The sequence below is a fragment of the Argopecten irradians genome, unplaced genomic scaffold (assembly GCF_041381155.1).
Source record: "Argopecten irradians isolate NY unplaced genomic scaffold, Ai_NY scaffold_0022, whole genome shotgun sequence".
Lineage (NCBI taxonomy): Eukaryota > Metazoa > Mollusca > Bivalvia > Pectinida > Pectinidae > Argopecten > Argopecten irradians.
The window spans coordinates 86,488-100,089 of NW_027187489.1; the positions used below are offsets into that span (position 1 = coordinate 86,488).

The window sequence follows — 13,602 nt, forward strand, 5'->3', positions numbered from 1 at the left end:
ACGTTGTCGTGACGATATTAACAGTGTAAGGCCTACAGTACTTAAGTTCAAATTTCATCTCGTAATTATTCCTGTTGTATTGCATAACTCTTTCATATGCTAATCTAACCAACATGCGTGCTGCTGACATTGCATATCAATGTCTTGTCAAACAGATTTTTAAAAACATGAAAACATATAAATACACCGCCATTCAGCCATGGTTTACATTAGCCATCCACCGAGTGTACGCAAGGTCTCTGAAGACATCAACTCATCCCTGCTGTTCAAGTTCATATGTAAGTATTTATCTTATTTTTGTTCAGTGTAAAATCGAAGCAGAACCAGTTAGACAAATAAATGTTGATAAACTATGTCTCGGATAAACGCGTTAATGCAATTTATTAAAACGTGCTGCCCATTAAACAAAACGTATTTAAAGATGTGAACCAGCATTTGATAAACATCGTATTGTACAAGGAACTGCGTGCGGTCATTACATAATATTAACATTTCCGTTTTCACCTTCCTATATAACCTTACTAACCGGGCAATCGTTTACACTTGCGTAAACGCAGAGGGGCTGCTGCACAAGAACACAAACCGAAACACTGACTTCCGTCCTTATGTGAATGAGCATCCGGTTTAGGCCAAAATATATGCCATGACAAAGGTTCTATCTCAACATCAGTTTGAATGCAATGGAAAGCATTGTGTTAATATTAAAAACATAAAAAATGAAAACATATGGAATAAATGGATTAAAAACGCTTAACGTATTGTGGAACTATATTTTATTTACTCCCGGAACTTGACACATTTTCCCGCCAAATTGGAGCCAGCTGTTTCGCGATTCCATCAATTACTCAGCTGCTCCATCAATCGTATAACGTTGAAAAAAAAACAAGTTTTATTTCACCGGGACACTAAAATTTAAATGAAATGGTCGGTCGAAATGTAAATATAATAAATGTTTTTAATTTTTTGTTGTTTACTGGTGTGTAAACTGCATGTTTGTACAGATATTTCAACATGACAAGCGCGTCATTTAAAATATCTGTAAAAAAATGCAGTTTACACACCAGTAAACAACAAAAAATAAAAATCATTCCTTAAGTAAACATCGTATTGTACAAGGAACTGCGTGCGGCCATTACATAGTAAACATCGTATTGTACAAGGAACTGCGTGCGGCCATTACATAGTAAACATCGTATTGTACAAGGAACTGCGTGCGGCCATTACATAGTAAACATCGTATTGTACAAGGAACTGCGTGCGGCCATTACATAGTAAACATCGTATTGTACAAGGAACTGCGTGCGGCCATTACATAGTAAACATCGTATTGTACAAGGAACTGCGTGCGGCCATTACATAGTAAACATCGTATTGTACAAGGAACTGCGTGCGGCCATTACATAGTAAACATCGTATTGTACAAGGAACTCCGTGCGGCCATTACATAGTAAACATCATATTGTACAAGGAACTGCGTGTGGCCATTATATAGTAACCATCATATTGTACAAGGAACTCCGTTCAGTCATTACATAGTAAACATCGTATTGTACAAGGAACTGCGTGCGGCCATTACTTAGTAAACATCGTATTGTACAAGGAACTGCGTGCGGCCATTACATAGTAAACATCGTATTGTACAAGGAACTGCGTGCGGCCATTACACATTAAACATCGTATTGTACAAGGAACTGCGTGCGGCCATTACATAGTAAACTGGGCGAAATAAGTAGGATAAAGACAGAAGATTGGTTAAATACATTTTAAAACCATATATGTGACGGCGACTGATAAAATGGGCCCACATGAGGCGATTATGACGTCGGAATAAATGACGTTATAAAATTACGCACAGTTTTTGCCGACGTCATCACGTGTATTTGCGGAAACTTTCAATCAACGACTTTCTAACAAAAATATAAATAATCAGCTCATTAGAAAAAATATTGAAATTGTGATCGTTTTACTTTTCCATTTAAAAAAAGTAAAAGCCGTTTCGGAAAGGTAGCGGGCCTTTAATGCTATTCGCATACCGCCATCCTAGTTAAAAGAATCTGAAAGCATATACACTTTGATCCAATGCATAGATCTTCTGTTTCCATGAAATTTTGAAAACGAACATACAAATTAATATATCATTGCATGAAATTTTCCTTGTGAAGTTGTTTTTTAGCGGTTGCTGTGGAACCATGAATATAAAAATAACTTATCATATTCGATGTGTTAATGGTATCATTGCCGAACTTTAAATATATCTACACACGAAAACAAACATTTGAAAGTTCCAAACCACGAAACTAAAGTACACACGAATATATATATATATTTTAAGCACAGCACGCAGTGTGTCACGCAGTCAAATCGTAGAATTAGATTGTTACATGTACGTGTCACAGATTATTTTGTATTTTGATAGAACGGACAATTGATGTAGTTACATGTAACACTGATCGAACTAAAGCTAAACTTTGTTAATAAATTACAAGAATTAAAGACCAGTCCAAAGCATAGTCATATGCCAGTGGCGTAGGAAGATGAATAATATATAATATATGCTTTATGTACATTTTTCATATATCACTAAATTTAATCCTTGTACACACTTATAGACAGTGGGGTCGCTAAAAGGAAATTAACGAATACGCAAATTGGCCGAATTAGCGTGTGAGCGTCGAAGGCGCGAGATTTTGGTGTTTTATTAGGAGTCTGACGGTGACCCCCGGGATTAGTTTTATGTATTTTGATGATTTTGCGATCGCCCGACAGCGCGAGATTTTGGTGTTTGGGGGGTCCGGGGGTCTCCCCCGGGAAAAAATTACGATTTAGAATGGCTTAGATGATTTTTACGATGCATTTTGATGAATTTGCGAGCGCCCAAAGGCGTGAGAATTTGGTGTTAGGGGGGTCCGAGGGTCTCCCCCGGGAAACAAATTACGATTTAGAATGGCTTAGATGATTTTTACGATGCATTTTGATGAATTTGCGAGCGCCCAAAGGCGCGAGAATTTGGTGTTAGTGGGGTCCGGGGGTCTCCCCCAGGGAAAAAAATTACGATTTAGAATGGCTGAGATGAGTTTTACGATAAAGTTTAATGATTATAAAGCGTTCTTAACATGGTAATTTTTCGATTTAAAGCTACCTGCATTTAGAAATGATAATTGTGTCGTCATAACAATATGCAACCCTACTCGATCTGAATATACCGGCTTCACACCATCGGCACATTGTTGTTCATAAAAAAAATGAATTAATTGTCTTGCTAAGACATATAAACAAATTGGACATTTTTAGTTTAGTTTGTGTGTATTGAATTTTCACTATTTAAGGTTTGACATTATGTGCTTGAACGTTTTAGGAAATGCGCCGCGCAGCAGAAAATTTTCTAGAAGAAGTACGAAAAATGTGTAGGAGGACCCTTTTTTCTTTCAAATAGGCATTTTTAGAAAATTTCAGTCGGGCGAAAATGGGGGGGGGGGGGGGTGGTGCAAAAAGACATGTTTCCCCCCCCCCCGTCCTGAGGAACGGGGGGGGCAGTTGCCCCCCCCTGCCCCCCCCCCCCACCCACCCACCCACCCACCCACCCACCCCGCTTCCTACGCCCCTGTATGCACATATGTTTTTTTATATAACATCATTGGCAGCCATGTGACATGGCTTCAATGCTCATGACGTGATGATTTGACGTCGCTAATTTTTGTCAATGTACATGTTGCCTCATTTAAAGTCGCATGCATATCTCTGAAATGCTTCGTCCTACGACTTTAATATTTTGTAAACGTGATCTACACACCATAAAGTAAATAAAATGTGAAAAAGTGAAAATGTGATTTTTCCTCATCTGGGCCCATTTTTGTCAGTCGCCGTCACATATGTTTAAACAGGGGTGTCCCAAAAATCATGTTACACTTTCAAAGTTTCATAATTTGTTTAATACATATGTACTATGTATGTCACAATATATAGCATTTTGAACGTGTAACATGAACTATGCGACGCCCTGTATATATCCTTACGGTTTAAGGAAGTCGAAGATTTTAAAAACTCCATTTAAACCATGTAGTAATATAGTTACGCCACAAAATAATAGTAAATCAAAATTCAATCCAAACTTAACATGCACTTTTTTCGGGACGCAAATGATTATTTTTAATATTCGTATCTTGAAGTAAAATAAGAAACTAGTTTTATCAATGGCGGTAATTGTGTAAAGTTAGTGAATTTGTAAATGAAGAAAAGATGGTACCGATTCATCTCCTCCTGGTTCTGATAGAGAAAAAAAGTACCATTCGTCAGCATCTTTACAAATGCATAGTTTTGTGATTGGTAAGAAGAAGGTACTTACAATCAGTTTTTTTCCTAAGATTTACAAGAGTTGAAGGTTTTCTGCCTTCTGGAATGATGCTTTCAGCTTCCAGGTGAAGGCTTTGTATCATTTTTTAGATTGACGAATTCAGTCAAACCTGTCTTTAACGACCTGCAAAGGGACCAGGATAAATTGTCTTTACAGACAAGACGTCTTCATTTACAGCTGAAGTTGGTTGTGTTGTAATTGACTGTTTCAGAACATGTGAAATGAAAGCGGTCTTATTGTAAATCTTTTTATTTGTGCTATAATCGCCTGGTGATGGTACATATATATCTGGTCTGATTTTGTTTTCTTCCAGCGGAAATCATTCAGACGAAATGATGTATCCTATTCTGATACTAGCAGTGATAGCCGTGCAAAACGTTCTTGCAACTGGCTAGTATGTATTTACACTATTACAATAAATTAATGTTTGTATCTATATCTATGACACGAATAAATGTATGTAAGTTAAATCTAACAATGTGAATAGAAATGAGTGTGGGACACCCGTCGCAATATCTTATTTGTTAGGCTTGTCCCTTAAGATTTACGACCTTTAACAGCTATGATCATCTAAGGATGGCATATATCCTATGTAATATTTTGGGAGGCTGCAGTATACTCGTGCGGTGTGTACTTGTAATACTGGAACTTCTGTCTATAATTTAGTGCTAAATCACTGACGAACATCAAATAGTTTATTCTACCCCGTCATATCGTACTGACAAGGCCAACCCGAGCCTTAAGTCGGGCGCTCGCCCTTGTGAGGTAGGCTCTGGGTTCTGTCCCTTGAACAAGACACACTATAATATATAGAACTGGTAGTTCATGTGCATGCTTAACGTTCAGCATAATGGGAATGGGTCACTGGTTTGTCAATCTCTTACCATGTTGGCTGTGCAACTGTTCGTGACAACATGCTTGAGTATATAATAGCACTAAAAATATCTTAAGAGCTACAATATCATAAGGAGACACAATACTGACTCCCAAAACATACAATTATACACACTCGCTACACACTGCATACAGGGGAGAGCTTTCTTGGATGATTAAAACAGTATCACGTCTAATCTACAACTTGTGGATCGTGATTCGATACAAGGTACTGATGGCAGCTCAATGTTGACCGGATACTGAGGCTACCCTCTATCCCTACACTCAACACGTCTTTAAATAGCTGATTGATATAAAGTCAAACCTGTATATGAACACCATCTAATGACCAAGAAACATGGTCGTGATAGCCAATTGGCTTTATGGCCCTGTGAAAGTGGTGATAGGCAGGTGGTCTTTATACTTCGGTGTTTGCTAAGGCATTCCTCACAATACATGACCACGAAAGGATGCTTAAGATAACGTCGATTGATACAACATAGACCACCATTTAAATATTGTTGTAAGAAAACACCAGAGTAACCTAACATTTTTTTCATTCCACATTTCAATCATCCAAAACCAGTTTTCCCAGCTAAGAATTTTTTTTCTTCCTTTACACTATGTTCCCGGCGACCACGGTAGCCCCGTTTTCCCGAAACGTGGTGCGTCGTGGAATTTTCCCTTGACACCGCCTCACTTTGGTCTGTGAGGTAGGTCCTGAGTTATGTCCCCTGGCCTAAACACACCATAGTCTATAAAATCACAGGGATCTGAGAATTAGTAACAGATTATATAATCATGAAACCCATCAGAGTGCCCTAAGACCATTTTAGACGTTTTAGAGGTCTAGATCAAAAATCGATAAAAATCAAACTCTACATGGTACTATATACGAGAAGGGTGGCAAACTCACAGACTCAAAATTTCTAACCCGCCTCCTTTAGCGGCTATAAAAAACATTTCTAGCACATCTTCATAAAAACAGTTACTACCGTTAGAAAGAGCGATATTTTTCCTTTCAGAATCATCCTACATATCTATAACAAAGTACCGTCACTAAGACAATTTAAGCCCCATTATGACAAACATTACTCTAGATTCTTGAAAATCATCTAATTAAAATTCATAGTGTCTGTATGGCGATATAAAAATGCATGAGCGAGGCCCTCCCCAGCAATCTCCACAGTTCTATATGTTTGAATAGTAACGGCGAAATCTATATATAGATGTACAACGTCCCACGAAGAGAGACTTTTTATAGCCGACCAATGAGATTGCAGCGGTTGCCTCGCTCATGTATGTTATATATATATCGGCAACACAGACACTTTGAATTTTATGAAGATGTGCTAGAAATGTGGTTTTATAGCCGCTAAAGGTAGGCGGGTTGGAAATTTCGAGTCTTTTAGCTTGCCACCCTTCTCGTATATAGTACCATGTTGAGTATGATCTTTATCGTTTTTTATCTAGACCTCTAAAACGTCTAAAATGGTCTTAGGGCACTTTGGTGGGTCCATGACTATATAATTTGTGACTGATTCTCAGATCCTAATAGGACGTAAATATAATAAACTAAGGCAGATATGTGAAAAGTCACTAAGGCTTCCAGGGACTCATTGTTTGTTGTATATTTCCAGGTCCGCCCGTCGTCAGTAATGGTGATAATGGTCGTAACGAGCTGACAGCGAGAGAAGGGGGACAGCATCGAATTACCATGTACATATACGAGTGACCCTCTTCCCGAGAGTGTGTACTGGACAGTCATTAAAAAAGTTGGTACGACCACCACCATATATACCAATGATGAGGATTATGAAGGATCATCAATTATCACTCCCTCCCTGACCATCATTGAAGTCGACACCGACGACACAGGGCTCTACACACCTGTCACGTCATCAACGACATAGGAACGGACCAGGCCCTTCTATCACACTGGAGGTCGTGTCAAGCGTTTGATTGGAACCTCGACCCCAGTTCGATGACGTTTTAACCCTACTTGGTCCAGTCATGATGGATGTCGAACTGATGATTACAATCTTATCCCCAATGGGGACGAGTCTGATGATTACAATCTCGTCTCCAATGGGGACGAGCTGATGATTACAATCTCGTCCCCAATGGGGACGAGCTGATGATTACAATCTCGTCTCCAATGGGGACGAGCTGATGATTACAATCTCGTCTCCAATGGGGACGAGCTGATTATTGTAATCTCGTCTCCAATGGGGACGAGCTGATTATTGTAATCTCGTCTCCAATGGGGACGAGCTGATTATTGTAATCTCGTCTCCAATGGGGACGAGCTGATTATTGTAATCTCGTCTCCAATGGGGACGAGCTGATGATTACAATCTCGTCTCCAATGGGGACGAGCTGATGATTACAATCTCGTCTCCAATGGGGACGAGCTGATGATTACAATCTCGTCTCCAATGGGGACGAGATGATTATTGTAATCTCGTCTCCAATGGGGACGAGCTGATTATTGTAATCTCGTCTCCAATGGGGACAAGCTGATGATTACAATCTCGTCTCCAATGGGGACGAGCTGATGATTACAATCTCGTCTCCAATGGGGGACGAGCTGATTATTGTAATCTCGTTCCAATGGGGACGAGCTGATTATTGTAATCTCGTCTCCAATGGGGACGAGCTGATTATTGTAATCTCGTCTCCAATGGGGACGAGCTGATTATTGTAATCTCGTCTCCAATGGGGACGAGCTGATTATTGTAATCTCGTCTCCAATGGGGACGAGCTGATTATTGTAATCTCGTCTCCAATGGGGACGAGCTGATTATTGTAATCTCGACTCATATTTAGGACAAGATCGACCTCCAGTTCCTTGACGTTTTATTGTATTATGTACAGAATACCCACAATTCAGCATCAATTATTAATTATAGCCTGACACTCCTGTTGAACCTCTTGTTTAATTTCAATGTTTTGCTTTTTAACTTTATGATGAATTATGATTTTTTAATTTAAAATGATATTTATGAAATTGTTTCAGAAGTCTTTATGTCCTGTTGTAAATAAAACCATTAAACGATTGTAAATTCTTCACCGATACAGGATTCACATAAGTCCAAAGTATTCACTGATTTGATAACCATGGTTTACTTTATTCCATAGCAGTTACAATCTGATTGAAATACAACTCCTTATAACCACTCCGTTCAGAGGATCTGACAACATTCCATAAGGGGTCATGTTCGGATGACCTTTGTACTACATGTACTTCAGATAAAATGCATTTTCTACACATTGCTGCATCACTTGACAACGTCATTTCGCCCCAGTATACATATATACAATTAGCTTTGTTGTGATGTTTGGGCGAAATGACTTCGTACACGAAAATCATTCTGACAGCTTTTTCTTGAAAACAATTTCGTCCCCTTAAAGTCACATTCAAGCAGCAGCAACTTGATTGGCCATTTCCAAAGGTCATCTGGACATGACCCCTAATGGGACGTTGTCAGATCATCTTATCCAACGCAGTGATAATAAGGATCTGTATTTTAATCAGATTGTAGCAGTTAAAGATAACAGTACAAATCTAGATAATGTAAAATCATAAATTTTCGTTAGGCTTAATTTTTCGTTGCAGACAAACTTATTTCGTGTGAGACATGTACATAGTGTTTTTATGTTACTGTGGAGTAACTGTCGTTTAAGCGTTATGTGTGGCCTTGGTGAAACAGCAATTATATCAAGCTTGGCTTCGACCATTGTATTAACCGATCTTATACTGTAACCAGAGTGTTGTAGTGTACACATTATATGTACCATCATGTATGTTCCTTTAATGAGATCCTTTTCGTGTTTCAGTTAAAAAAACATGAAACATAATGACATTCAGTCATTTAAAACGTCTGCATATTTCATTTAATAGACAAATTATAACTTCAATTTAACAACAACACTTGTCATTTCTATAAATTCCATATCATGGTCAAGAAAGAAGATATAAACAAGTTAAGGAACTATTTGTTTGTGTTCTTATTTTTATATAAATATACATGTACAAAATTAATGAAAAGTTAAAAAGGAAATAAAAATGTAAATGTTTTCTTTTTATTGGGTTAAAATTGCCGTTAATAAACGACACTAATCTTGTTTCCATAGAAACCCGGATGTTACTCAGTACATTACCTCCCCTCCATCAGATGTAGCGGTTTGATCTCTCTTCCATGTTTTAATGTCTGTTAGAGGACTGATTTTTCATTGATTTTGATATGATTATTCCTTTGGTAATGTTGTAGCGATGTCATCAGAAGCACGCATCATTTTTTCTTTTAGACTCAAATACATGTAACCCTTTTAATGTTTCGGTTGCTAGCACATATTAATTAAATATTAGACTTTGTGGGACAAGGTACTCATTTGTGTTCCCGTTTGCGAAATTTGATTTCTTTTTAGGCCTTTGACTGCGGTGAAAAATAGTGTTAGAAAGTGTGTCAGCGTGTCTCTGTTTATACACAAGCATCCCTCAATGTTATACTTTTCAATTTAAAAAAAAACCGAGACAATTTAAGTGATAATGTTTTCATCTGTTCATTTCCCTTATTATATCTGTTACTAACATTTTGCATGCAATTCAATAATAAATTGCACAGAATCTTGTTCTTAATATATAATATACTAGTATATTTCATTATGAAATAAAAATATCAAATCTATCTTTTCATTCGTTTGATTTTTAACATCATCGTTGATTGAAATCTTACATGGCTTATGCAACAGCAAGTTATAACAACTTATGAAGCGATTTCCTTACAAAATTGCATAGACAACAGATGACAGTATAGACTGGTAACGTATACAACAGATGACATTGTAGACTGGTAACATAAACAACAGATGACAGTATAGACTGGTAACATACACAACAGATGACAGTATAGACTGGTAACATAGACAACAGATAACAGTTCAGACTGGTAACATACACAACAGATGACAGTAGAGACTGATAACATACACAACAGATTACAGTATAGACTGGTAACATAGACAACAGATGACAGTATAGACTGATAACATATACAACAGATGACAGTATAGACTGGTAACATATACAACAGATGACAGTATAGACTGGTAACATACACAACAGATGACAGTATAGACTGGTAACATATACAACAGATGACAGTACAGACTGGTAACATAGACAACAGATAACAGTTCAGACTGGTAACATACACAACAGATGACAGTATAGACTGGTAAATATATACAACAGATGACAGTATAGACTGGTAACATACACAACAGATGACAGTATAGACTGGTAACATACACAACAGATGACAGTATAGACTGGTAACATACACAACAGATGACAGTATAGACTGGTAACATACACAACAGATGACAGTATAGACTGGTAACATATACAACAGATGACAGTATAGACTGGTAACATATACAACAGATGACAGTATAGACTGGTAACATACACAACAGATGACAGTATAGACTGTAACATATACAACAGATGACAGTATAGACTTGTAACATACACAACAGATGACAGTATAGACTGTAAACATATACAACAGATGACAGTATAGACTGGTAACATACACAACAGATGACAGTATAGACTGGTAACATATACAACAGATGACAGATATAGACTGGTAACATATACAACAGATGACAGTATAGACTGGTAACATACACAACAGATGACAGTATAGACTGGTAACATATACAACAGATGACAGTATAGACTGGTAACATACACAACAGATGACAGTATAGACTGGTAACATATACAACAGATGACAGTATAGACTGGTAAGATACACAATAGATGACAGTATAGACTGGTAACATATACACAACAGATGACAGTATAGACTGGTAAACATATACAACAGATGACAGTATAGACTGATAACATACACAACAGATGACAGTATAGACTGGTAACATACACAACATATGACAGTATAGACTGGTAACATATACAACATATGACAGTATAGACTGGTAACATACACAACAAAGATGACAGTATAGACTGGTAACATACACAACATATGACAGTATATAGACTGGTAAACATATACAACAGATGACAGTATAGACTGGTAAGATACACAATAGATGACAGTTTAGACTGGTAACATATACAACAGATGACAGTATAGACTGGTAACATATACAACAGATGACAGTATAGACTGATAACATACACAACAGATGACAGTATAGACTGGTAACATACACAACATATGACAGTATAGACTGGTAACATATACAACAGATGACAGTATAGACTGGTAACATACACAACAGATGACAGTATAGACTGGTAACATACACAACATATGACAGTATTAGACTGGTAACATATACAACAGATGACAGTTTAGACTGTAACATATACAACAGATGACAGTATAGACTGGTAACATACACAACAGATGACAGTATAGACTGGTAACATATACAACAGATGACAGTATAGACTGGTAACATATACAACAGATGACAGTACAGATGGTAACATACACAACAGATGACAGTATAGACTTGGTAACATATACAACAGATGACAGTATAGACTGGTAACATACACAACAGATGACAGTATAGACTGGGTAAAAATATACAAACATATGACAGTATAGACTGGTAACATACACAACAGATGACAGTATAGACTGGTAACATATACAACAGATGACAGTATAGACTGGTAACATATACAACAGATGACAGTATAGACTGATAACATACACAACAGATGACAGTATAGACTGGTAACATACACAACATATGACAGTATAGACTGGTAAGATACACAACAGATGACAGTATAGACTGGTAACATACACAACAGATGACAGTTTAGACTGGTAACATATACAACAGATGACAGTATAGACTGGTAACATATACAACAGATGACAGTATAGACTGTAACATACACAACAGATGACAGTATAGACTGTAACAATATACAACAGATGACAGTATAGACTGGTAACATACACAACAGATGGACAGTATAGACTGTAACATATACAACAGATGACAGTATAGGACTGGTAAACATACACAACAGATGACAGTATAGACTGGTAACATATATACAACATTCGAATTCACAGGCAGATGTTTTCATAACTCTCACTATTAGCCTAAGATATATATGCGACAAGGAAAATATTTCAAACCATGTGGACAAAAGAACATTGTCAAATTTTCGAGGCGATCTGCTCCTTTATCAAGACAAACAAAACGAACACGATTACATAATAGGATATATAGTACATACAGAAGTATTCAATTAGGGACAATTCGACATACTTAGAGTACAAAATGGAATAGTTGCGTCTTTCTTTGATCCAATACAGACGTTGATACATTTGTAGTATAATATGAAAATGCTAAAAATTTAGAAATTGACTTTATGTACAAATTTAGAAAATGGATATTAATTAATACACTAGTACATGACGTTATACATGTAGCCTTTGGCATCAGGTCGCAGTGACCAGACGGTTATTCAACAGATCATATATAGGATTGTATATATATGCCTTGTAGCTATAGGAAGCATGTACAATGGTCAGCATTTTGATGTAACTCTGTGATTAACATTGATTTATAGATATTACTCAACACGAACATTTTGGCTTTATATAAACGCCATCGAAACTATTTTTATAGGAGTCACTTCCCCCAGTGCTCGACCATGAGTGCTGGGCCTCCACCGCATTATTCATTAAACATGATGAAACTATGATGCTGCGTTTGACTCTACGTCAACTCAACTTTACTCAACAATACAGAAAACATCGATTTTAAAGAAGACACACAGACTTAGAGGATTGATATACCAGGAATCTATCACAATAATTGTATTTGTACATTATCAGGACTAATTTAGTCACAGTAAGACATGTCATCATAGACATATAGAAAACTCACCTTTCATTTTGAAAATATCAAAAAAGTCACCAATTTGTGTAGTATTTCCTTTGGAATTGTAGATCAACAGACTAAATTCCTTTCACATGTCTAAATCTGTACACCTAAAAATGCATCATCAACATGTTTAAGACCATATCTATACGAACTTCATTTGTCTTTATCAACTTTGTGAGGCAACCATTGGGGACTCTGCCGAGGACCTATTTGCAGCTGACTTATCTAGAGAGAATATTTTATTAGTGCAAAAAGACCAAGTAAAATAAAGTATATTCCTTTACTTTATTTTGAAATGACAAATTAACTTTATATTTAAAAATTGCAGACAAATGATGTTTCAATACAAAAGTATTCAAATTGTTCAAAGATTTGATTTTGGCTGAATATTTCTAGAATCAAACGGTCAATTTAATCGA

General features: G+C 36.9%; 1 protein-coding gene and 1 long non-coding RNA gene across 2 annotated transcripts in view; one reads left to right on the forward strand and one right to left on the reverse strand.

Annotated features, from left to right (window-relative positions):
- The window catches only part of LOC138311432 (period circadian protein-like), a 55,185-nt gene extending 41,871 nt beyond the window's left edge, over window positions 1-13,314 (reverse strand). Inside the window, exon 1 of the mRNA XM_069252791.1 lies at window positions 13,187-13,314. Coding sequence (XP_069108892.1) covers window positions 13,187-13,193 — 7 coding nt within the window. The 5' untranslated portion in view covers window positions 13,194-13,314. The remainder of the gene's footprint in view (window positions 1-13,186) is intronic.
- On the forward strand, window positions 40-7,213 carry LOC138311429 (uncharacterized). Its single transcript, XR_011206658.1, has 3 exons — window positions 40-278; window positions 4,665-4,745; window positions 6,865-7,213. It is a non-coding gene; the product is annotated as an uncharacterized lncRNA (long non-coding RNA).
- Window positions 13,315-13,602: the final 288 nt, after the last annotated feature.